The sequence below is a fragment of the Astyanax mexicanus genome, chromosome 21 (genome assembly GCF_023375975.1).
Source record: "Astyanax mexicanus isolate ESR-SI-001 chromosome 21, AstMex3_surface, whole genome shotgun sequence".
In the NCBI taxonomy this organism is placed as follows: Eukaryota; Metazoa; Chordata; class Actinopteri; order Characiformes; family Acestrorhamphidae; genus Astyanax; species Astyanax mexicanus.
This window is the reverse complement of record NC_064428.1, coordinates 42,408,355-42,434,202: the sequence shown is the minus strand read 5'-3', so window position 1 is coordinate 42,434,202 and position 25,848 is coordinate 42,408,355. Positions and strand designations below refer to the sequence as shown.

General features: G+C 40.7%; 2 protein-coding genes across 51 annotated transcripts in view; both read left to right on the top strand.

The window, feature by feature from the left end:
- Positions 1–24,055, top strand: part of LOC103027070 (mucin-3A-like) — a 28,448-nt gene extending 4,393 nt beyond the window's left edge. Inside the window, exons 8-51 of the mRNA XM_049469563.1 lie at positions 524–694; positions 913–1,050; positions 1,187–1,236; positions 1,539–1,671; positions 1,765–1,847; positions 1,963–2,089; positions 2,199–2,389; positions 5,847–5,937; positions 6,042–6,162; positions 7,354–7,535; positions 7,633–7,788; positions 7,958–8,091; positions 8,182–8,315; positions 9,025–9,119; positions 9,240–12,394; positions 13,340–14,035; positions 14,396–14,606; positions 14,798–14,991; positions 15,091–15,185; positions 15,325–15,455; positions 15,540–15,664; positions 16,041–16,158; positions 16,541–16,753; positions 16,986–17,156; positions 17,344–17,481; positions 17,629–17,678; positions 17,853–17,985; positions 18,088–18,170; positions 18,277–18,400; positions 18,486–18,676; positions 19,938–20,028; positions 20,150–20,270; positions 20,361–20,542; positions 20,640–20,795; positions 20,903–21,036; positions 21,152–21,285; positions 22,094–22,188; positions 22,309–22,607; positions 22,687–22,771; positions 22,862–23,008; positions 23,092–23,300; positions 23,381–23,484; positions 23,604–23,722; positions 23,822–24,055. Of these exons, the coding sequence (XP_049325520.1) occupies positions 524–694; positions 913–1,050; positions 1,187–1,236; positions 1,539–1,671; positions 1,765–1,847; positions 1,963–2,089; positions 2,199–2,389; positions 5,847–5,937; positions 6,042–6,162; positions 7,354–7,535; positions 7,633–7,788; positions 7,958–8,091; positions 8,182–8,315; positions 9,025–9,119; positions 9,240–12,394; positions 13,340–14,035; positions 14,396–14,606; positions 14,798–14,991; positions 15,091–15,185; positions 15,325–15,455; positions 15,540–15,664; positions 16,041–16,158; positions 16,541–16,753; positions 16,986–17,156; positions 17,344–17,481; positions 17,629–17,678; positions 17,853–17,985; positions 18,088–18,170; positions 18,277–18,400; positions 18,486–18,676; positions 19,938–20,028; positions 20,150–20,270; positions 20,361–20,542; positions 20,640–20,795; positions 20,903–21,036; positions 21,152–21,285; positions 22,094–22,188; positions 22,309–22,607; positions 22,687–22,771; positions 22,862–23,008; positions 23,092–23,300; positions 23,381–23,484; positions 23,604–23,722; positions 23,822–24,055 (9,744 nt within the window). The remainder of the gene's footprint in view (positions 1–523; positions 695–912; positions 1,051–1,186; positions 1,237–1,538; positions 1,672–1,764; positions 1,848–1,962; positions 2,090–2,198; positions 2,390–5,846; positions 5,938–6,041; positions 6,163–7,353; positions 7,536–7,632; positions 7,789–7,957; positions 8,092–8,181; positions 8,316–9,024; positions 9,120–9,239; positions 12,395–13,339; positions 14,036–14,395; positions 14,607–14,797; positions 14,992–15,090; positions 15,186–15,324; positions 15,456–15,539; positions 15,665–16,040; positions 16,159–16,540; positions 16,754–16,985; positions 17,157–17,343; positions 17,482–17,628; positions 17,679–17,852; positions 17,986–18,087; positions 18,171–18,276; positions 18,401–18,485; positions 18,677–19,937; positions 20,029–20,149; positions 20,271–20,360; positions 20,543–20,639; positions 20,796–20,902; positions 21,037–21,151; positions 21,286–22,093; positions 22,189–22,308; positions 22,608–22,686; positions 22,772–22,861; positions 23,009–23,091; positions 23,301–23,380; positions 23,485–23,603; positions 23,723–23,821) is intronic.
- A 70-nt stretch (positions 24,056–24,125) lies between these two features.
- LOC103028009 (serine-rich adhesin for platelets) overlaps positions 24,126–25,848 on the top strand; it is a 55,612-nt gene continuing 53,889 nt past the window's right edge. For all 50 annotated transcript variants that reach the window (XM_049469916.1, XM_049469914.1, XM_049469906.1 and 47 more), the window contains exons 1-7: positions 24,126–24,304; positions 24,442–24,554; positions 24,648–24,754; positions 24,874–25,050; positions 25,143–25,348; positions 25,525–25,625; positions 25,713–25,831. In XM_049469916.1, the coding sequence (XP_049325873.1) occupies positions 24,138–24,304; positions 24,442–24,554; positions 24,648–24,754; positions 24,874–25,050; positions 25,143–25,348; positions 25,525–25,625; positions 25,713–25,831 (990 nt within the window). In that variant the 5' untranslated portion in view covers positions 24,126–24,137. The remainder of the gene's footprint in view (positions 24,305–24,441; positions 24,555–24,647; positions 24,755–24,873; positions 25,051–25,142; positions 25,349–25,524; positions 25,626–25,712; positions 25,832–25,848) is intronic.

Below are 25,848 nucleotides of genomic sequence, written 5' to 3'. Positions count from 1 at the left end.
TATTTCCAGTTTTAGTTCTATTAATTACATTTAGTTTTATTAAGTACTTACTTCTTTTTTTAAAGACTTAGTTATATTGAATACTTTTCTATTCTATTGAATATTCTTAATTTTATTAAAAACTTTTAGCTCTCATAAAGACTTTTAAAGACTAATTTATATTAAACATTTGTTCTATAGACTATAGATATTTGAGTTTTAAATGTAATAGAGTTACATTAAAAATTAAGATATTTGAGTTTGAAATGTAATGAAGTAAAAGTTAAAATTATGAGTTATTTAAGTTTGAAATGTGTTGGAATTAAAGTTAAAATAAAGATATTTGAATTTAAATATAATTGAGTTAAAGGTAAAATTTAAATATTTAAGTTTCTTTAAGTACTGATGTAACCAGTGTTGTTGTTCTGGATAATTTTTAATTCTAAACATTATAAATTACTGAATTCTGAAGACCTTTAACATGCTTCCTACTTAAGAGTTTTACATAATTATCATATCTGCATTCTCATTGGATGATTTACAGATCAACAGTTCCTCCTCTCTGGTGTCTTTGGGAACTCTTGTTGGAGGCGTTCCCTCTGCAACCATCAAGAACATCCCACCCAATGAGGTTCTGACGGCATCCCAGAATCCAACATTCCTCACCAACATTCTGTCAGCGCCAGTGATTCTCCAGAGTTCAGTCGTCCAGAAGGTAAAATATTAATAAATATTTAGTTAGTAAGTGAAGAATATCTGTATTATTTAGTATATTAATTATTACCAGACTCAGTCAGAAAGGGTTAACAGAGGATCATCTTTACCTGAGAACCAGATCCACACAAATATCTCAGATAAAACCAGATCAGATTCCACAAAAAAACACAGAAACATCAAAGCAGTATAAAGCTCTTCTCCTCCTCCTTGTTCTAGATCATCTCTGTGGACAAGACTAAAGTGGTGCAGAATGTTCCAGATGCTTTGGCAGCATATGTTCCCCCAGTGCTGCTGACAAACCTGAAATCTGTTGATGTTACACTGATCAATAAGAAGAGCTGGAGTCAACAACAGGTAACAGATTACTCACCTGTCCGTTCACTCCGCCTACTAAACCTGTAAAAACCACAAGTCTGATTCTGAATATCCCTGATTTACCTGATCATGTAGCTCTCTGACTGTTTATATTATTTCTGTATGTGTTTTTCAGGCTGCTGTTCTGTTTGAAGCAGTTTCTAGAGTCGCAGCCGATCCGGAAGAGTGAGTTACACACTATTAGAATTTTAAGAAAAGTTGTATTTTTTATAGTTAAAAACAAAGTTGTGAAGAACTATTTATCATATTTTAAATGCAATGAATAAAACCCTGATAATCCCTGTCTCTGTCTATTATTAAATTCTAAACTTCTAGAACAAAAATGCTGTACTTTCTTACCTTGATTATTGCTGAGATTATTTCTGACTAGCATCATTTGACCCGACTACACCTGACTAATAGTGATCTGCACACCTGGATCTTAAAGAATAAATGTCTGATTGTTGCTGGTTTGTCTCCCCCTGCAGGCTGTCAGAGTCATTACTGCAGGGATTCAGCTGCAGCTCAGTTAAGGATCTTTCACTACAGAAGATCAGACAGCTGGTGAAAGCCTGTAGACCACGTTCAGGCAGGAACAAGGTCGTCCTGAATGAACCTCAGGTAAACACAGTCCTTGATTTATATATAATATAATTATTTTATGTGATTAAAGAGAAAAGATGATGTAACACTGGTGTGTGTTGTGTGTTGTAGCTGATCTGCATGTACAACTATGTGAAAAATGACTCCACATTGAGTTACACTGACCTTCCTCCTGAAGTGCTTCTCTACTACAGGTGTGTAGCTTAAAACGCACTTACACACACTTATACACAACGCACTTCTATAATGTTTTAAATTGTAGTATCTGTTTTCTATAACTAGATGACCTCATGTGGTTGTGTATTGTAGTTATGATAAGGTGCCGAAGGAGAACTGCAGGTCGTACTTCAGTGCTCTGGGTTCAGCAGATTTTTCAGTTCTTTCCAGCGTTCTCAACAAACAGTCCGTCTTGTTCAGCAACGCTCAGAACTGCCTGGTAAATCACACATTTACAGATTCACTCTCACTTATATGCTTTTTTAAATAACTCTAATTTTCTCTAATCTCTAACACTAATTATTATTCTCTCATATGTGTTCTTTCAGGGTATATCTGGTACTAGCCTGAACAGGGATCAGGTGGGGGTTCTGGGTAATATGATCTGCACTCTGAACCCATCCTACATCCAGAACTCTGATCCACTCATCCTGGAGAAACTGAAGAACTGTGGAGATCTTTCTGACGCTCAGATCACCGCCATACAGACACTGCTATTCTCTGGAAACACTCAGTATGGGTAAGAAATATGTAAAATGTAATGTACTGTACATTACAGTAGTGCTCTCTTCCATTCAGTTAATATTAGCTCAGATATTAACAGTAGTTAGACATGCTGCTTGGCATTGGGGCAAACAAGGGAAATATGGCAATCTATATATTTAAAAGGGAAAAGGGAATTTGCAGCAGGAATATTTAAAAAAAGGGCAAAAAAGAGCAAATGATCAAAAAGGCAGACAGAAAATGAGTGTGTAAAGGACTTAACCCCCTAAAATACCTTGTTCCATATACGGGCTACAGGTGTAGGTAATACAAAACCCTATTTTCTGCAGTAAAACAAACGTATTAACACTCTGAAAATGTGAGGGTTTGAAATCTCCTACAGGACTACTGGAGAAGCTGCCTATTTTCTCTCTACTCCTTTTAATAATTCCAGATCAGTAACAATCAATCAGGATTTATACCAAATTCTGCAGGTCTGAAAATAGACACAAAATCTTAGACAAACAAACAAACAAACTAAAGGTTTGGAGACCATGAGCAGTTTGATTTGTATTCAGAAAAGTATTGATTTTAAAATTAAGTTTAGGAAAGAGCAATTTTTATGATTTTATTCATTATATTTTAACATTAGGAGAGTCTTAAATATTTTGTTATATTTTCTATTACAATTATGTTTATGATTTGTTGTAAAGTTCCTTATCAAACCTGAAAGCCTTTTATGTGGTGTAAAGTCAGGCAGACAATAGACAAAAATCCTGGCCTATTAAGGGGTTAACTTCCAACAATTTGCTTAAAGTTGACTACGGAGAGAGTTTGGGGTAAGTTTATAAGTTGGCTAATGACAGTATTAAATATATGCAAATGAGGGAATTATTTAGGCAATACTCGGAATTGCAGTTCATTTGGCTGTGTCGATTAACATCTCTTAGTGCTGATAATTTATAGACAGATAAATGAAAAAAAGCATTTGCTTACTTTGCTTAAATGTGATGGAGCATTTATTAGCCCAAACAGCAGGTTAATATACTCATAATAGCCAAAAGTAGTGTATTTAATTTGTTTGATACAAATCTAAAGCTTAATTCGGTGTGAAACTGTGTTCTCAGCATTTGTATGTGTTAGAAAGATGTTAAATATAATATACGTCTGCTCTACTACATTCAAAACACAACGAAATATATAGTAATATTATCTCAGATAAAACAGGAAACAACCGAGTAAGAAATGCTGCTTGGCATTGTGGCAAACAAGGGAAATCAGGCAACTTTTTGAGGTTATAGGTCAGAGAGTGATGAAAAGGTCCATGTATAGATTTTTTTAAAAGAGAAATTGCAGCAGGAACCTTTAAAAAAGAGGAAATTATAAAAAATGCATAAATGATCAAATGCTCAGTGTGTAAAGGACTTAAATTTGATTATGGAGTGAGTATGCAGAGAGTACAGTGTGAATGTATAAGGTGGCTGATGACATTATTGATTATATGCAAATGAGGGAACTATGTGGGCACCCTTGACATCTGTTAGTGCTGACAATTTATAGACAGATGAATAAGAAAGCACTGCTTGCTTGATAATGCGATGGAGCATTCATTAGTCCAAACAGCAGACTACTATATTCATAATAGCCAAATGTAGTGGAATTAAATTGTTTGATACAAGTCTAAAGTTTGATTTGGTGTAAAACTGTGTTCTGTTTCAGTTAACTTCATGTAACTCTAACCTTAGAGATACACAGAAATAACATTAAAGAAAGTTCCCTGCAACTTTATCCTTTAACTCATTTGTCTAATAAAATCATACTCTTATTTTATGATGAATTGTAACCAAGGTAATACATACATAGAAATATCATAGAGAAAAACCCCAACCCAAGTTAATCTTAATCCAGAAACTAACTAAAAACATCTTTTGAAGGGTAAAATCAGTTTTATCATCACAAATAAAATAATATCCTAGTAAGGTCTTCCTTTAGAAGTGTTTTTACTCCCTTTTTTCTGGAAACTGGTTGGTTGATCCATTTCCCAGTTTATTAGATCCAGCAGCCTGCTTTACTCCCAGTTCAAAAATGATTTCTATACAGACAAATAAATACGCCAAATTAACCAATTTCATAGCATATTAGCTTAGCACTATTAGCAAAATATGTAGCTCAACATAGCACATTAGTCTAGTCTAGCACATTATCTTAGAATAGCACATTGGCTCAGCATACATTGGCATAGTGCAGCATACTAGCATATTGGGTATAACATAGCACATTAGCTTAGCCTAAAAGATTAGCTTAGCATTTACTACCTTTACAATATTAGCATAGTATAGCATACTAGTTTAAGTTAGCACATTAGCATAGCCTTGAATATTAGCTTAGCGTGCTACCCTTTTACTCCCTAAAGTCAAACTCACTATTCATTATTTTACACAAAATATACAAAACATTCTAAGAAATAAATTGCCATAATGAATATGCAAAGAAGATACTTACACCCGTGCATGAACCAACATTCTTCAGGACAGGAGTTACTATGGCTATCCAGAGTCCAGCTGAAGCCATGAGTGAAAGATTCCTCAGCTTTTCCACTGGAAACACTAGCCTATTTCCTCTAATCTAAAGGGAATTGACCCTTTCCTACTGTTGCCCCCTGGTGGATGATAAAATACTTACCCTTATCTGTCTATACAGGGTAAGAAACATTTGTCTTTCTACTCAATAAGGAAGAATACAGTAAATTTACAGAAAGTAAAGAGCCCGAAAGACTCTCTAAAGATGTTAATAAGACATATACTTAATAAGATGAAGGATTTCTACAGGATTGTTTAGGATTCTTAAGCTCATAGAAAATCAATATAACATTCAATTCCCAAATCAATAAGGGAGTCTGAACAAGTGTATACAGCTCTGGAAATGATGAGTTTCTTTGAATTTAAAGATGGATGATCACAAGCCATCAAACCAAGCAGAACTGCTTGAATTTCTGCACCAGGAGTAAAGCAGCATAAAGTTATCCAAAAGCAGTGTGTAAGACTGGTGGAGGAGAACATGATGCCAAGATGTATGAAAACTGTGATTAAAAACCAGGATTATTCCACCAAATATTAATTCCTGAACTCTTTATGAATTTATGAATATGAACTTGTTTCATATTGTCTTATTTTTTGTTATTTCAGCCATTTCTCATTTTCTGTAAATAAATGCTCTAAATGAGAATATTTTTGTTTGGAATTTGGGAGAAATTTTGTCTGTAGTTTATAGAATAACACAACAATGTTCATTTTACTAGCTGTATGCACACTATTGAGCTCTATACCTGCAAACAAGTGCTCAGAATTCCAAAATTTCTTAAAGTAATGTGCAGACCAGAGAGGTCAAACAGGCAGACTAGGTCCAGTATGTAGAGAATAATTGTGGAGTATAATTTTGTGATATGGACAGCAGTTTATAGTTCAGTTTTCTCATTCACACATGTTCTTTCTCAGTAATCCCACAGAGTGGAATCTGAAGACTCTGGAGCAGCTGGAAGTTCTACCTCTCTACCTCAAAAAAGACTTCTGGGACAAATTCAGCTCTGTACGTTTCTGTCTTCTGATGCTTTGTATTAAAGGCTTAAAAAACACCTGTGTTTGGGGTGGAAAATGTTAATGTATTAATGTTTGTGTTTTTTTTTCTTTTAGTCTGTGAAAGAAATATATCTGAAGTCATTTATCCCATTCCTGAGGAAGAGGAAAACCCATAAGTGGAAGATGAGTAGACTTTCTGGAGCATCCACAGTTAGCAGATTCAGACGTTCTGCAGGTATCAGTATCAGACGTAGATCTGTAATGGGTTTCACAGTAAAATCTGATAAAATTGTAGTATTGTTATGAAAAGAACCATTTTTTGCAGGAGAAACTTTACCAAAGCCCCTGTTTCTAATCTAACATCATACATATATTAATCTACCTTGGCTACATACTCATGTTCTTGTCTAGTCTTGTCCAATGATATTTTCTTTTTACACATGGAAAATTACTAAAACACCTACTACCCACAGCCTTACGTATCCCCCTCCCACACCTGAAAGCAAGGCTTACTTTAGCTACCAATCGCAACAAATTAGTTTCCAGTCATGTTCTGTTCCTGCTCTACTATCTCAGCTCATACACATTTACACCATTTAGCCATCTATTAGCTAATGCTAATTCCCCCTTTATAAGTTAAACATTTTGCTAGCCTGAAACGCTTATCACATTTATCACAGTTAAAGATAAGCTACTGGGAAATACATTTTATTTTTAGTAGCTGCAGGCAGAAGAATTACTTGTACAGGTACTTAGTTGCTTACCTGTGCTCCTGTTGGCTGCCCTTAAATATTTGTGCTTCTTTTTTATTTTTTCTGTTTCTTTTGATATTTTGACTAGTTTTTTGTCACTTGCACTGGACCACTTGTACCACTGCAGTTTGCCATAATGTTTTCTATAAACCACTAACTTTTTGAGGCACAACTACCCTCACCTGTAAGCAAAGTGTAATGCTTTAAACTTGGTCAACCCTATCATCTAATATATCTTTGTATCTGAGTTTTTAGTCCTGGATTATATGGAGACAAACTTGCACCCAATGCTAGTTGTTTCTAGTCTGCCTAATACCATTTGCTTGCATTTTTGGTGACTTCAATAAAAAACAAAAACAAATTTTAAATATTTTTTCTGCATGTTTCCTTGTGCATTGGTCCACTTTTGATGTATTCTTAAGCATTATAACCATTATACTTATATCAGTCTGTGGATATCAATAATTTATCTATGCTGTATTTTAATGTATTATGTTGTGTATGTCCACCTTGTTGTGTATGTCAACCTTGGAACAAACCCAGCTGTGCTACTGACATTACATATGTTTTTAATAGTACCAGGATATAACTGATAACCTTGGCTATACTCATTCAATAATTGTGATATTACATTTTCATGCTGTTACATCTCTACACTGGTTTATTCTTCATAGACTGTACTGTCGGCACCATCACGGCAATTAAGATTGCAGAGGAATGGTTTCCTTTTGACTACGACTCCACCCAGTTTGATTTGTGTCTGGATGTTACTGTACTAAATGATAACCTGGCAGCGGTTACTGAGAAAGTGGTGGATGAAAGCTTCCAGATGATCATTCTGGACAAACTGAACCAGGTCAGTGTTTCAGGATCATGTTCTGGTATTGGAGGTGATCTATAGAATGTCTGGATTGTGGGTATTAATTGATTGTATATGTGGGTTTGTGTTTCAGCTTTACCCATCAGGTCTTCCAGAGAGTGTAGTACAGTTACTGGGCTCCACATCCCGTGTAGCCAATGTTAGTGACATCAGCAAGTGGAACATCACCACTATTGATACCCTGTCCTCACTGATGAACCCAGATGATGGAGACTGGACTTCAGATCAGGTAGAGGGTTCATAATGATTGAAGGAAATATTACCACTATTATCAGCTGATAATTACTGTTTCCACTGGATAGAATTCTCAACAAGGAGGAAGTGTTTGAAGTCTGTGTTTCTCAGAAACGGTGTAGCAGAAGTTTGTATCATGGAATGTTTGTGTTTGTGTTTTGTAGAGTAAAGCAGTGATTATGAAGTATCTCAGTGTGGAGGGGAACACTCTGGGAACTGTTGAAATAAATGTCATCAGCTCCAACCTCTGTTCTTTGGATGTCAGCATCCTCAAGACCATCACTGCTGATAATCTGCAGTAAGTACAGAAACACATACTATGTTTGGTCTATGCTTTGTTGTGAAGGTGACATTTAAATGCATTGTTTTTGGTTTGTCTTTTTTGCAGGAATGCAAATATTTTGGACATCTCTTCATGCTCTACTGATCGAAAATCAGCTCTGTACAGCATCGCCAACTCCTCATTCAGCAGCCAACGAAGTGACCCCACAATGTTCATCCTGCTCATCAGCCCTTACTTAGGTATATTACACTCTAAAAAGCTCATACAAACTTAGAATTAATTCCTCAGAACCAAAAAAGAGTACTCAGGCCCATATGTATGGCCTGAATTAATGATTTCAGTATTTAACCTTAAAAACTGAACTGACATTCAAACAGACTTTGACAAAGTACATTTTACAGTTTGGAAACCTAATGATTGGTTGTCTCTAGTGCGGTCTTTTCTGTCTAACTACGGTTCCTTCCTCTCTCCCCAACCATCAGCAGCTTGACTGATTATCTACCAAATTTTAGTAAATAAAAAATGTTGATATAAGCAATGACAAACTGGCCTATCATGTCATGAAAGATATCATTAATTAATGACTGAAAGGCGGCTGTGGCATTAAAGAAGCCAAAAGGCAAAACGAGGTATTTAAAAAGCCCTGTAGTGATGAGGGTTGCAGTTTTCAGTTGATCCCCCGACTCGATACGGACAAAACTGCACTTCTACATTCTAGATAGATAGATAGATAGATACTTTATTGATCCCTAAAGAAATTTTGGAATTTGGTGATTGATTTGATTTGGTAAACACTGTGGCTCCATGCCATTACTCTAGGAATATGGGAATTAAGGGAAGAGGAGAGGTGTATGGTTTCTTTGGGTAACATTTTCTTTACTTCTTCTGAGCTCCTTCTACAGTTTGGAAACCTAATCTGTCCTAATCACTGGTTTTATGTGTTTGTAGGTGGAGCTCCAGTGGAAGATATAAGAGCTCTTTCTACTCAGAACATCAGCATGGACATCAGCACCTTCCTCAGTCTGAACCCTGCTGTAATTATGGTAAGAAGCAGAAAAAGAACTGAATCTATTTTTGATACAATTCAATCTGAAATTAAGAGGCAGAACAGAATCTACTGATATGTGAGTTTTGAACTGAAAGGAAATGGGTGTGTGTTACAGGACCTGAGTGTGAGCATGGTGCAGGATCTGATGGGGGTGAACATTGCTGATCTGAAGACGTTTGAGGAATCTTCAGTAATTCAGGCCTGGGTGGCTCAGCAGAAACAGTCTGAATTAAACACCCTGAATATTGACCTGCAGGGGGGTATAGATGATATCAACACCTCTACATCTGCTCCAGTTACCAGTACTTCCATAACTGACAGTGAAACCACCACCATCTCTACTGAAACCACCACCACTGCTGCTGAAACCACCACCACTGCTGCTGAAACCACCACCACAGCTGCTGAAACCACCACCACTGCTGCTGAAACCACCACCACTGCTGCTGAAACCACCGGCACTGCTGCTGTAACCACAAATACTGCTGCTGCTGAAACATCCACCACTGCTGCTGAAACCACCACCACTCCTGATGCAACCAGCACCACCGGTGCTAAATTTACAACTCCTGTTGCAACCACCACCACTGCTGCCACTGAAACCACCATTTCTGCTGCTGAAACCACCACAACTTCTGTTACAACAACCTCTAGTGCTGAAACCACCACAACTACTGTTGAAACAACCCCCACCACTGTGGAAATCACCATCACTGCTGCTAAAACCAGCACAACATTTGTTTCAATGACCTCAACTGCTGCTGAAATCACCACCCCAACTCATGTTACAACGACCTCAACTGGGGCTGAAACCTCCACCACAACTCCTGTTGCAACGATCTCAACTGCTGCTGAAATCACCACCCCAACTCATGTTGCTACCAACTCAACTGCTACTGAAATCAACACCACAACTCATGTTGCAACGATCTCAACTGCTGCTGAAATCAACTCCCCAACTCCTGTTGCAACAACCTCAACTGCTGCTGAAATCACCACCCCAACTCATGTTGCAACGATCTCAACTGCTGCTGAAATCAACTCCCCAACTCCTGTTGCAACAAGCTCAACTGCTGCTGAAATCACCACCCCAATTCCTGTTGCAACAACCTCAACTGCTGCTGAAATCACCTCCCCAACTCATGTTGCAGCGACCTCAACTGCTGCTGAAGTCACTACCCCAACTCATGTTGCAGCGACCTCAACTGCTGCTGAAATCACTACCCCAACTGCTGTTGCATCGACCTCAACTGCTGCTGAAATCACTACCCCAACTCCTGTTGCAACAACCTCAACTGCTGCTGAAATCACCTCCCCAACTCATGTTGCAACGACCTCAACTGCTGCTGAAATCACCTCCCCAACTCATGTTGCATCAACCTCAACTGCTGCTGAAATCACCTCCGCAACTCCTGTTGCATCAAACTCAACTGCTGCTGAAATCACCACCCCAACTCCTGTTGCAATGACCTCAACTGCTGCTGAAATCACCTCCCCAACTCCTGTTGCATCAACCTCAACTGCTGCTGAAATCACGTCCGCAACTCCTGTTGCAATGACCTCAACTGCTGCTGAAATCACCTCCCCAACTCCTGTTGCATCGACCTCAACTGCTGCTGAAATCACCACCCCAACTCCTGTTGCAATGACCTCAACTGCTGCTGAAATCACCTCCCCAACTCCTGTTGCATCGACCTCAACTGCTGCTGAAATCACCACCCCAACTCCTGTTGCATCAACCTCAACTGCTGCTGAAATCACCTCCCCAACTCATGTTGCATCAACCTCAACTGCTGCTGAAATCACATCCGCAACTCATGTTGCATCAACCTCAACTGCTGCTGAAATCACATCCGCAACTCATGTTGCATCGACCTCAACTGCTGCTGAAATCACCACCCCAACTCCTGTTGCAATGACCTCAACTGCTGCTGAAATCACCTCCCCAACTCCTGTTGCATCGACCTCAACTGCTGCTGAAATCACCACCCCAACTCCTGTTGCATCAACCTCAACTGCTGCTGAAATCACCTCCCCAACTCATGTTGCAACAACCTCAACTGCTGCTGAAATCACCACCCCAACTCATGTTGCATCAACCTCAACTGCTGCTGAAATCACCACCCCAACTCATGTTGCATCAACCTCAACTGCTGCTGAAATCACCACCCCAACTCATGTTGCAACAACCTCAACTGCTGCTGAAATCACCACCCCAACTCATGTTGCATCAACCTCAACTGCTGCTGAAATCACCTCCCCAACTCATGTTGCATCAACCTCAACTGCTGCTGAAATCACCACCCCAACTCATGTTGCATCAACCTCAACTGCTGCTGAAATCACCTCCCCAACTCATGTTGCATCAACCTCAACTGCTGCTGAAATCACCTCCCCAACTCATGTTGCATCAACCTCAACTGCTGCTGAAATCACCTCCCCAACTCCTGTTGCATCAACCTCAACTGCTGCTGAAATCACCACCCCAACTCATGTTGCATCGACATCAACTGCTGCTGAAATCACCACCCCAACTCATGTTGCATCGACATCAACTGCTGCTGAAATCACCACCCCAACTCATGTTGCTACGACCTCAACTGCTCCTGAAACCACCACCCCAACTTCTGTTGCATCAACCTCAACTGCTGCTGAAATCACCACCCCAACTCATGTTGCAACAACCTCAACTGCTGCTGAAATCACCACCCCAACTCATGTTGCTACGACCTCAACTGCTGCTGAAATCACCACCCCAACTCATGTTGCAACAACCTCAACTGCTGCTGAAATCACCACCCCAACTCATGTTGCTACGACCTCAACTGCTGCTGAAATCACCACCCCAACTCATGTTGCAACAACCTCAACTGCTGCTGAAATCACCACCCCAACTCATGTTGCATCAACCTCAACTGCTGCTGAAATCACCTCCCCAACTCCTGTTGCATCAACCTCAACTGCTGCTGAAATCACCACCCCAACTCATGTTGCATCGACATCAACTGCTGCTGAAATCACCACCCCAACTCATGTTGCATCAACCTCAACTGCTGCTGAAATCACCTCCCCAACTCCTGTTGCATCAACCTCAACTGCTGCTGAAATCACCACCCCAACTCATGTTGCAACAACCTCAACTGCTGCTGAAATCACCACCCCAACTCATGTTGCTACGACCTCAACTGCTGCTGAAATCACCACCCCAACTCATGTTGCTACGACCTCAACTGCTCCTGAAACCACCACCCCAACTTCTGTTGCATCAACCTCAACTGCTGCTGAAATCACTACCCCAACTCCTGTTGCAACAACCTCAACTGCTGCTGAAATCACCTCCGCAACTCCTGTTGCATCAACCTCAACTGCTGCTGAAATTACCACCCCAACTCATGTTGCATCAACCTCAACCGCTGCTGAAATCACGTCCGCAACTCATGTTGCATCAACCTCAACTGCTGCTGAAATCACTACCCCAACTCCTGTTGCAACAACCTCAACTGCTGCTGAAATCACCTCCGCAACTCCTGTTGCATCAACCTCAACTGCTGCTGAAATTACCACCCCAACTCATGTTGCATCAACCTCAACTGCTGCTGAAATCACGTCCGCAACTCATGTTGCATCAACCTCAACTGCTGCTGAAATCACGTCCGCAACTCATGTTGCATCAACCTCAACTGCTGCTGAAATCACCACCCCAACTACTGTTGCATCAACCTCAACTGCTGCTGAAATCACCTCCCCAACTCATGTTGCAACAACCTCAACTGCTGCTGAAATCACCACCCCAACTCATGTTGCATCAACCTCAACTGCTGCTGAAATCACCACCCCAACTCATGTTGCATCAACCTCAACTGCTGCTGAAATCACCACCCCAATTCATGTTGCATCAACCTCAACTGCTGCTGAAATCACCTCCCCAACTCCTGTTGCATTGACATCAACTGCTGCTGAAATCACCACCCCAACTCCTGTTGCATTGACATCAACTGCTGCTGAAATCACCACCCCAACTCATGTTGCATCGACATCAACTGCTGCTGAAATCACCACCCCAACTCATGTTGCTACGACCTCAACTGCTGCTGAAATCACCACCCCAACTCATGTTGCTACGACCTCAACTGCTGCTGAAATCACCACCCCAACTCATGTTGCTACGACCTCAACTGCTCCTGAAAACACCACCCCAACTTCTGTTGCATCAACCTCAACTGCTGCTGAAATCACCACCCCAACTCATGTTGCATCAACCTCAACTGCTGCTGAAATCACCACCCCAACTCATGTTGCATCAACCTCAACTGCTGCTGAAATCACCTCCCCAACTCCTGTTGCATCAAACTCAACTGCTGCTGAAATCACCACCCCAACTCCTGTTGCAATGACCTCAACTGCTGCTGAAATCACCACCACAACTCCTGTTGCAACGACTTCAACTGCTGCTGAAATCACCACCCCAACTCATGTTGCATCAACCTCAACTGCAGCTGAAATCACCACCCCAACTCATGTTGCAACGACCTCAACTGCTGCTGAAATCACCACCTTAACTTCTGTTGCAACGCCCTCAACTGCTGCTGAAATCACCACCCCAACTCATGTTGCATCAACCTCAACTGCTGCTGAAATCACCTCCCCAACTCATGTTGCATCAACCTCAACTGCTGCTGAAATCACCACCCTAACTCCTGTTGCAATGACCTCAACTGCAGCTGAAATCACCACCCCAACTCCTGTTGCATCAACCTCAACTGCTGCTGAAATCACCTCCCCAACTCATGTTGCAACGACCTCAACTGCTGCTGAAATCACCACCCTAACTCCTGTTGCATCAACCTCAACTGCTGCTGAAATCACCTCCGCAACTCATGTTGCAACGACCTCAACTGCTGCTGAAATCACCTCCCCAACTCATGTTGCATCAACCTCAACTGCTGCTGAAATCACCACCTTAACTCCTGTTGCAACGACCTCAACTGCTGCTGAAATCACCACCCTAACTCCTGTTGCAATGACCTCAACTGCTGCTGAAATCACCACCCTAACTCCTGTTGCAATGACCTCAACTGCTGCTGAAATCACCTCCGCAGCTCATGTTGCATCAACCTCAACTGCTGCTGAAATCACCACCCTAACTCATGTTGCATCAACCTCAACTGCTGCTGAAATCACCTCCCCAACTCATGTTGCATCAACCTCAACTGCTGCTGAAATCACCACCCTAACTCCTGTTGCAACGACCTCAACTGCTGCTGAAATCACCACCCTAACTCCTGTTGCAATGACCTCAACTGCTGCTGAAATCACCACCCTAACTCCTGTTGCAATGACCTCAACTGCTGCTGAAATCACTACTGTTGGAACCACAACTAGTCTGTCTGAATCCTCCACCACTGCTATTGGCAGCACCACCACATCAGATTTCTGCACATTCCTCAACAACTACAACAGTATCGACCAGTACCTGGAGAAGGTACACCTGTGTTCATTCCCTCTTTCTCCCTCTACCTTTACTCTCAGTCTTCTTCATTCATTCAGTCCTGCTGTTTCTCCCTCAGTTTGACTCTTTCAGATGTATTTAATGCAGTAATCCATATTTAAAGCTCTCTGTTCTCTCCATTCCTCTCTCTATCTCTTCTTTCCTCCCTCTGGATCTCTGTGCAGGAGCCGGTTGTATCTGCAGCTGTGGGCAGGCAGACGTTGGCATGTGTTTGGTCTCGTGCTCTCAGTGCGTCGTCTCAGGATGAGGTGGATCAGTGGTTTAATGTCAGACTGGGTCGGTACCTGCCCTTCCTCAGCTCTCAGCTCATCAACTCCACTCAGCTCAGCGGCGCCTCCTGCCTGTCCTACAGGAAACTGTGAGTCTGTGTTTGGTGTGGTGTTAAATCATTCTATCATCGTTAAGAATTACATCTTTCTGTGATCTAAAAATAACATATTATTATTATTTTGATCAGGGTTTCAGTTCTGGGGAACAACTATAATTTCTCAGGCACTGATTTCACCCCAGCTGATGTCTACAGCTCTATAAAGTCTTATCTGAAAAGCAGTGGTAAGCACAGCTACATTTATCTCTTTCTATCTCTCCCTCTGTATGTTCATCTGTACTCTGGAGTCTCTACACATTTATTAAGTTTATATATAAACGTGTGTCTGTGGTTTATGTATGTGAGCATATCTGTATCTTGTAGATGGATCTCCACGCTGTTATAACCCCTCTGATCCCATTCTGAACTCCACTGCCTGGTTTTCTAACAACATTGGATTCTTCATCACCTTCATCACCCTCACTGACCTCCAGTCCTTTTTATCAGACAGCAAGGTAACAAACACACACCCTCTTATCTACATTTGTGTTAGTAATTAAGGTAATTTGTACTCACTGAGGTTTTATTGTGTTCTGTAGATCGGTGTGTTCCTGGAAAATCCTCAGAATCTCCAGCTGTTTAACAACACAGCAATTTCAGCCGACGTCACCAAATACTACAGCTCCCAGTTATTCATCCAGAACCCTGCATTAAACCCCCTCAGGTAACACCTACACACTAAACACTGCAGCTCCCAGTTACTGGGGAGGGAGGAGTTTAGGTTTATATTATATTTATATTCAAATAGTTTGGATGATATTCAAAAATTTTGTTAAACCCCTGAAGATCATGTATCCCACTTCTGGCAGGATCTCCAGCTATTCCTGGGGAATTGCTAAATAATAATGATGGAAAACCAGATTGCGTTCAGTTATTGGCTTAGTTTCCCCACCCATCAGCTATTAATTCCTGCTTATCAAAACCAGCGATATGTTATAATGTAGCCCACAGTAAAATAACATGAATTGCCTGAGTTTAATCTTATTACACTATTTATAATATGTTTTGTTTGCGGTGTGTTACTGTTTGTTTGAATATAGTTTTCAAGGTGTTCTCTCGTGTGGAGCTCCTGGCTCTGTGTTCATGTCTATTGGATCTGAAAATGCCAAGACCATGCTGGACAACATTAATAAATTCTGCAGTGCGATTGATCCCCAGGTAATGCTATGACTATTTAACCTACTGATAGATATATTAGATAGTTATACTCAAAAATGTTGAATCAGGACTGTTAAACAGTTCTGAAATCCTTAGTGGCAAAGCCATCTAAATTTTAAAGTTTGCAGGTTTGATCCCAGATAATTCTCGGACAACAGTTTCAGGAGTCCCTGAGATCTGGTGCAGATTTTCTTTCTTGCACATAAGAAAAAGTCAAGAGAAACAAAATGAGAAGAATATTTTTTTTCTTAGTCTGAAAATTGTATCTACACTCAGAAATAGTCTTCTGTGGTTGGAGAATCTTATCTCTCTGTCTTTACTGTTTCTTTACTCTTTCTCTGTTTCTTTACTGTGATAATTCACCTTATTCCTTTCCCCTCAGGTCTCAGCAGCACTAGTCAGAAACTTCCCCACTATATCCACCTCCACCATCCAGACACTTGGAAACCAGAGTGTTGGTCTGACACAGGGTCAGATATCCACTCTGACCCCCACTGTGATTAACAGTACTCTGCCTACACTCAGCACCGTCACAGGCTGGAACCAGGGTCAGGCCAACGCCCTCATCAAGAGCATCACTAGTGCAGGATTCACTGTGAGTGTACACTGCACACAGATCACCTGGATAAGATGTTCCTGCTCTGACCTGGAGAACATTTACTACATTTGTACAACATCAGTATATAGAACTTCGTTTGGTAGACCAGTGTTTCTCACTGTCAATGTCAATCAAAGGTTTTAGTAAAGACCTGTAACAGCAGGTTACCATGATTTCTGTTAGTAGTTTGTAGAAATTAAATTCTGCATTCTCATTGGATGATTTACAGATCAACAGCGCCTCCTCTCTGGTGTCTTTGGGAACTCTTGTTGGAGGCGTTCCCTCTGCAACAATCAAGAACATCCCATCCACTCAGGTTCTGACTGCATCCCAGAATCCAAAATTCATCACCAACATTCTGTCAGCGCCAGTGATTCTCCAACGTTCAGTTGTCCAGAAGGTAATTCTGCATTTATACCTTAATATATATATAGATGACTATGTTTCTATAGATATGTTTCTATATGTGACATATTTTTAGATTACTTTCTGAAAAATTAAACAGTGAGCTATAATCTATTCAGATAGAAACCTGAGGTTAAACATCAAAGCAATATATAAAGTTCTTCTCCTCCTCTTTGTTCTAGATCATCTCTGTGGACAAGACTAATGTGGTGCAGAATGTTCCAGATGCTTTGGCAGCATATGTTCCCCGAGTGCTGCTGACAAACCTGAAATCTGTTGATGTTACACTGATCAATAAGAAGAGCTGGAGTCAACAGCAGGTAACAGATTACTCACCTGTCTGTTCACTCCGCCCACTAAACCTGTAAAAACCACAAGTCTGTTTCTGAATATCCCTGATTTACCTGATCATGTAGCTCTCTGACTGTTTATATTCTGATTTTTTTGTGTTTGTATTTGTTTACCAGGCTACAGTGCTGTTTGGAGCCGTTTCTAAATCCACAGTTGATACAGAAGTGTAAGTTAAATACAATCAGATTCACATAAACTGTACATTACTAACAGCTCACGTTGCTAATTCTGGACAACCTATTAAATTGATGAACCAAACTAAACATAACTAGGACTGATCTCCACAGCTGGAAGTTCATGAAGAAATGTCTGATCATTGCTGGTTTGTCTCCCCCTGCAGGCTGTCAGAGTCATTACTGCAGGGATTCACCTCCAGCTCAATAAAGACTCTATCACAGCAGAAGATCAGACAGCTGGTAACAGCCTGTAGACCACGTCCAGACAGGAACAAGGTCGTCCTGAAAGAGTCTCAGGTATTTACAGTCCTGATATTCAGACATCCTGCTTTATTATTAAGTAATTAAAGAGGAAAGATGGTGTAACACTGGTGTAATGGTGGATGTTCTGTGTTGTAGCTGTCCTGCATGTACAATGCTATGAAATATGACACAACTCTGAGCTTCACTGACGTACCTTCAGACATGCTGCTCTACTACAGGTGTGTATCTACAAAATCTACACACTTACAGTCTATTTAAGGATTCTCTTTAAAGTGTGAATCATGTTCTCTGTAAACTAATGGATTCTATATGTGTGTATTGTAGCTATAGTAGGGTTAAGACAGTGAACTGCAGGTCGTACTTCAGTGCTCTGGGTGCAGCAGATTTCTCGGTTCTTTCCAGCGTTCTCAGCAAACAGACGTTGTTCAAGAACGCTCAGAGCTGCCTGGTAAATCACAAAACACACAAATCAACTATTCCTTTAAAATTAATACTGACAGATATACACTCTAACATGGTCTTTGTTCCTGTAGGGTATATCTGGGTTTAAGCTGAGCAAGGATCAGGTGGGGGTTCTGGGTAATATGATCTGCACACTGAACCCATCCTACATCCAGAACTCTGATCCACTCATCCTGGAGAAACTGAAGAACTGTGGAGATCTTTCTGACACTCAGGTCACCGCCATACAGACACTGCTATTCTCTGGAAACACTCAGTATGGGTAAGGAAGATATTACACTTTGTAATGATACAGATGTTAGTTGGACATTCACAGTAAAAACCGAATGAGGCTTTAATAAACAGGACAGCAGAGTTGTAGGTGAAAAGATAGAAGAGCAGAGGGTTCAGCACACAATGAAAGGTTGAACATGTCAGCAAACATCTGTGCTAACTGTCTAGCACATGCTCTAAAGAACATTTCCTGGGCCAGTGACAGGTTGAACATGTCAATGAAGATCTGTGCTAACTGTTCAGCACATGACCTATAACTGGGAACACCATCTGGGCCAGTGACAGATTGAACATGTCAGCGAAAATCTGTGCTAACTGTCCAGCTGTGTTGGTCATTCCAAAATGAGTATAGAATTAATTAAGCTCATTGGGAAAGAGACACTGCTGGCTGGGGGTTCAGGTTCAATGGGGCAGTCAATGATTGTTGTGAAAGTGCTCTCCAGCAGACAGTTTGTAGGTGTCTTTTGCTTTCATATTTCCCCTTTACAAGTTTGCCCAGGTTGAGCCATAAGCCTCAGGATCACCAGCACTGAAAGCGAGGCTGCCCATGATGACTCACAGCCAAGTCCTTGGTGTCCTCTTAAGGCGATCTACTAATGCCATGTCATTGCTGGACTTCCTGCAGGATGCATTTGTATAGGAGCTGATGTCAATGCCCTCATGAGTAACTCATAGTCCTGCTTGGCCTGGCCAGACAATACCATATGTTCTGGTAGCTCATTTCTGAAGAGCAGTGACTGGAGAAGCTGTGCTACTGAAATTCTAGGTTTCTAAAAATTTCTAAAAATTTAGGTAGAAGTTAATGAACCCTAGACGTTTCTGTAATTGACTCAGGGTTGGGGCCAATTGAATAGATTAGGTTTCACCTTTGGTTGTACATGGTGATACATGCAGAACTAATGATGTAACCATGGGAAGTTGTCAGGACGCTGTTCTCATTGGGAGACTGTCAATGGCTGCCAATGACCTTGCCTGCATATAATTACATCTCTCAAGCCCTTTTCTCTGGTCGGTAAATTGCTGTTCCAAGCAAAAAAATTTTTTTGCACTTGCTAGGTTTGTAATTTATCCCAATAAAATGACTATGGTGAAACAAAAGACCTTCTGCAAAAGTATCAAGAATTTAGGCATTCCTCAGTGTGGTGCAAGTCTGATATTCTGATTCTGTTTCAACTATAATTATAACTATAATTGTGTAATGTGAATATAAGTGTGGTTTGTTGTCTTTAAACACTCATGTCCTTCCTCAGCAATCCCTCAGCATGGAATCTGAAGACTCTGCAGCAGCTGGGAATTCTACCCCTCTACCTCAAGCAAGACTTCTGGGGAAAATTTACTTTTGTAGGTTTTGCTCTATTTCATATTTACAATCGTTTTCTAATTTATATTGTTTTAAAATAATATATGTGTGTCATGTAGGATGTTCTGTTTATGTATTATGTCTGTTTTTGTGTTGTTTTAGAATATAAGAAAAATGTTTTTAAAATCATTCCTGCCATTCCTGAAGAAGTTGAAAACCCCTCAAGGGAAGCTGAGCAGATTGATCACATCATGTACAGTTACCAGATCCAGACGTTCTGCAGGTATCAGGAAGTACCGATATTACTGGGAGGTGTATGAGTTTGTGTACCTGGACTACAGGTGTGTATAATGCTTGTGTGTTCATTCTTCAGACTGTACTGTCGGCACCATCACAGCTGTGACGATCGAGGATGAAACGTTTCCTATTGACTATGACTCCACCCAGTTTGATTTGTGTCTGGATGTTACTGTACTAAATGAGAACCTGGCAGCGGTTACTGAGAAAGTGGTGGACACCAGCTTCCAGATGATCATTCTGAACAAACTGAACCAGGTCAGTGTTTCAGACTCATGTTCTGGTATTGGAGGTGATCTATAGAATGTCTGGATTGTGGGTATTAATTGATTGTATATGTGGGTTTGTGTTTCAGCTTTACCCATCAGGTCTTCCAGAGAGTGTAGTACAGTTACTGGGCTCCACATCCCGTGTTGCCAATGTTAGTGACATCAGCAAGTGGAGCATTACCACAATTGATACCCTGTTCTCACTGATGAACCCAGATGATGGAGACTGGACTTCAGAACAGGTAGAGTGTCCAATAATATCAGCTGATAATTACTGCTGAAGTCTATCTTTCTCAGAAACTGTGTTTCTCAGAAGTTTGTATCATCAGTGAATGTTTCTGTGTTGTAGAGTAAAGCAGTGATTATGAAGTATCTCAGTGTGGAGGGGAACACTCTGGGAATGGATGAACTAAATGCCATTGACTCCAACCTCTGTTCATTGGACATCAGCGTCCTCAAGACCATCACTGCTGATAGTCTGGGGTAACATTCTAACAAATAGTTACATTTAGATTCTCATACTAGAAGGCCAGGATGTAGCTGGATATGGCAATGAGTGGGAGTTCAAATGCAGTGTTGTTGGTTTCTCTGTTTGCAGAAATACAAATACATATGACATCTCTTCATGCTCTACTGATCAGAAATCAGCTCTGTACAGCATCGCCAACTCCTCTTTCAGCAGCGAACGAAGTGACCCCACAACATTCTTCCTGCTCATCAGCCCTTACTTAGGTAATTTATATTTAGATGCCTATTTGGCTTCAGCAACACACCAGAGCAAAATTTCACCTGGACTTTTGCCTGCAGGCAATTTGCCATTCGTTCCTTCCTCCAAACACTTCATTTTTCATTTTAAATAACAGGATTACTGGTCTGAATATGGCTGTTCAATTTTAGTGTGCTCCAATGCCCTCTTCATACCACTCTTGTAAAAAAACATCTCTTAACAGTATCTGAGCCAGATCTCATCTTATCACTCTCTAATTAAAAGTGATTTCTGAGGGTTTCATGATCAGCCTCTCTTCTTCTCCTTATTTTTCATCCTTCTATATTAATCTGTTATGCATTGCAAGAATCTGTCCACCCCTCACAGTTCTGCAGAACCCTTAATTAAATGCTGAATTACCCTTCTGTTTTGTTCTTTGTGACATTGGACCAACCATCAACTTAATCAAGTTTGCTTTTTGTGGTGGTTGGCTAACCAAGGGTGAACATCTCAGTAAAGAAATCATTAATGTTTAAAAGGCGGTTGGGGCATTAAAGAAGCCAAAAGGCATTATGAAATATTCAAAAAGGCCCATAGCAATGACAATAGCTGTTTCGAATTTATCTCCTGATTCGATAGAGACAAAATTGTAAAAGCTTCTAAGTTCTGATTTGGTGAAAACAGTGGCTCCATGCCATTACTCTAGGACTACAGGAATTAAAGGAAGATGAGAGGTGTATGGTTTGTTTGGGTAACATTGAATTTACTTCTTCTGAGCTCCTCTTACTGTTTGAAACCTAATCTATTCACATCACTGGTTTCATGTGTTTGTAGGTGGAGCTCCAGTGGAAGATATAAGAGCTCTTTCTACTCAGAACATCAGCATGGACATTAGCACCTTCCTCAGTCTGAACCCTGCTGTAATTATGGTAAGAAACAGAAAAAGAACTGAATCTATTTTTGCTACAATTCAATCTGAAATTAAGGGACAGAACAGAATCTACTGATATGTGAGTTTTGAACTGAAAGGAGATGGGTGTGTGTTACAGGACCTGAGTGTAAGCACAGTGCAGGATCTGATGGGGGTGAACATTGCTGATCTGAAGACGTTTGAGGAATCTTCAGTAATTCAGGCCTGGGTGGCTCAGCAGAAACAGTCTGAATTGAACACCCTGAATATTGACCTGCAGGGGGGTATAGATGATATCAACACCTCTACATCTGCTCCAGTTACCATTGATGTTAATACCAACGCTACTGAAAGTCACACTAGTACAACTGCTTTTGAGAGCATCACCAGTAGTAGTCAGGGGACATCTACAGTTGTTTTTTGTCAAGGTGTAGACAGGTAAGATCCATGTACTGATAATGTAGTATATATTTTGAAAGATGTTATAGATGGGTAATATTATGCTGTTTCTCCACAGCCACCTACTTGAGACTCAGCTCCAATCTGAAGATTCATCAGAAGTTCTCTGCAGCTTCAATATTTCTCTTTACGCCTGTTCATCTGTAAGTCTGTCATGTGAAAGACAACTTTAGTTATAATTCTTCCTTAACTTTCCTTTGACATTCTACAAATTGTTATTTGTCTTTTTTTAGATTGCTGTTCTGTCCTCCAAAAATCTGACCTCACTTCTGACATGTAAATTGTCAAGCAACATCAGCTATTCCACAGAGATCTGGACCCTTTTTTTCCAAAGATTTTCAGCACAGCTGGATGAAGCTCTGGATGCATACTCCAACATGGTAGGTAACTCTGAGTAATAGTGTAATATCCCATCAATATTTGGTTTAAGCTGTACATTTAAAACCTACACTTCCTCCATCAGACTCTCATCGCCAGTCTGACCGACCCGCATGTTCTCGATGCCATCGGTGAGGTGAAAGTCAACAACTTCACCGAGGAACAGCTTACGGATGCTGTTTTTATCAACAAGTGGTTCCAGATCAGGCTCAGACCATTTTTATCCACAGCATCAAAGGATTTCCTTTCTCATCTCAGTTCCAAGAAATTTAACTGTCTGAGCTACCAAGTTGTGTAAGTATGGAAAATTAAATATATGATATTACATGTTTTATAAAATTCCACAACTTATAACCTGTTCCATTCTAAATCAGTGTGGAGGCTTTCAGTTCTCAAGAACCTCTAATGAAGAACCAGCAGAAACTTTCGGTCATTACCGATTTCATCATTCCTTTCCTGTCAAGAGCTGACCTGTCAGGTACCTAAAACAGTCTACCAGTTGTACCTTTATAGAAATATTGCTTACAGTTGCAAAAAAAGACAGTTGGCTGCACTAATGTTCTGATTTCCTTCCTGGCTGTTGTGTTGTGATTTTAGATGCCGGGTGCATGTCCAGTACTTCTGGAAGTAGGAACTGGCTATTGAAGAACTTTGGCAAGTTCTCCAAGTATGCAACTTTGGAAGAGCTGGACATTCTAAATTCAGATTTCTCCAGTGTGAGTAACAGCAGCCTTGCACCGATTATACACTGCTCGAAGGTTTGACCCTGTCTTTAGGCCACAGGCTCTAACGGCTTATTTTGTGTTATGTTTCAGTTTGATTCTTTGGATCTGCTGACCCCAAGCCAAGCAGCTGAACTCACTCTGACCTCTGGACCACTGAACAGCACAAGTCAGATCGACCGAGTGTTTGACAGACTAAAGACTGGAGATGCTTTCAACAACGTGGATGAATTTTTAACAACGCTCTCTGATCTGAAGGTAAGTGGCACGCTTAAACTACCTCAAATTTGTTGCTCAACAACCCATGCAATGAGGCGGCATCCATGACTTGACCTGAGATATCATTCCCACCTGTTGCATTGCTTTTCTTCAGGCTGACCTAAGCATTGTCCCAGCTGTGAGAGATGTGATGATGAATAGAACCTTCCAGATCATCAGCATCAAGTTTCCACAGTTTGAGACCTCTGACTGGATGGAGTGGTTTGACCTCAAGCTGATCCCTGTCCTTCCCAGTTTTACTGCAGAGATGCTACAGATTTCAATCACCAATATAAACTGCACTGACTACCAAGTGATGTAAGTGCATTGGAGCCTTTAATTTGACTATTTTATTGAGGAGTAGGTTTGTAGTTTGCAATGCAACCAGACGGTTACAGTTTACTGTACACTGAATGTTTTGTTAAATGTAATTCTCTCTCTTTTTATCCTACCAGTGTTGAGGGATTGAGCAATATTTCTGTAAAAATGGCAGAGAATAAAAAACAGGACCTTGTGGATGTTCTATTTGCATACCTGAAAAAATCCTTACAACAATCTTATCAACCAGGTACCAAACATTCTCTTAGAACACCATGGAAAACCAAACTGCTTATTTATCAATAAATAATTCTTTTCTCAAATTATTATTGATCTAATTCAGCCTGTAGAGTGAAGAACCAGACAGAATCAGACTGGCTCACTGTTAACTTTGGCAAATTCTCCAACTACCTGTCCTACTCTGAATTGACAGAATTCAAAATTTCTGGGGTAAATGCATCTTTTTCTCTTGGTTGAATGATACTCATTTTCTAAGTATTCATGTTGTTCTTTAAAGAATCTTTCCACAACAGCTACAAAAGATGTGTTGCCCATGATTTGTCCCATAGGTGGCAGTGTTAAACTTACTGACCGGTGAACAGAAGGCAGAGTTGATCCTGCAGTCGGGTTCAGGACTGATGGGAAATGAGTCTGTGGTTAGAGAGGTCTTCAACAGTGTGCTCATGTCTTCAGATCAGAACCAACTGGATATCTTCTTCACTACATTCAACCAGATTGCAGGACAGGTGAGGATTACTATGATCTGCAGAAATGTAACAAGGGTACTTTATCCAATGAAAACAGCCTGGTATCTTACCCATAATCCTGTTTGTTTCAGATAAACATGACCAGCGTTCCTCCAGTGGTATCAGAGACCATCCTGAACATGACTCTGGAGTCTCTGCTGACCCGCTTCCAGACCTTCAGTCCACAGAACTTTACCCTGTGGTTCCAGACCTATCTCCGCCTCTTCCTTCCTGGGATTGGTCCAAAGACCCTGTCAGTCATCCCCAGGAACATCAGCTGTGACTCCTACAGAGAAATGTAGGTTCCTGATCTACATCCACTCACACCTGTGTTCACATGCACAGTGTTCTCCACAGGAACACATTTATTCATTACTTCATTCATCCTCCTTTCCACTGAGTCACTCTCTCATCCATTAATGAATCATTAGATCATTTATTTATTTACTCTCTGCTGTGTGTTTGGGTTTGCAGAGTGAAGGGGTTTGATAATGTGTACAGTGATCTCTCTGCACTGCAGTCCAAGACTGTCTTCAGCTACACAAAGGACTACCTCGTGTACCAGTCCAGCCAAGGTGGGGCTGTTTTTCTGGGTATATTTGTATATTTTATTGTGTTTATATGTATGAGTTAACAGTGTGTAACATACTCTGGTGTTTCAGGTCAGTCCTGTGTGCAGTCAGTGAGCAGTGACTCTGATTGGCTGGAGAAGAACTTTGGTCGATTCAGGAGTTTTGGCTCAGTTTCGGATTTTGTCAGTCTGAAGAAGGACTTCAATGGAGTGAGTTACTCTACATT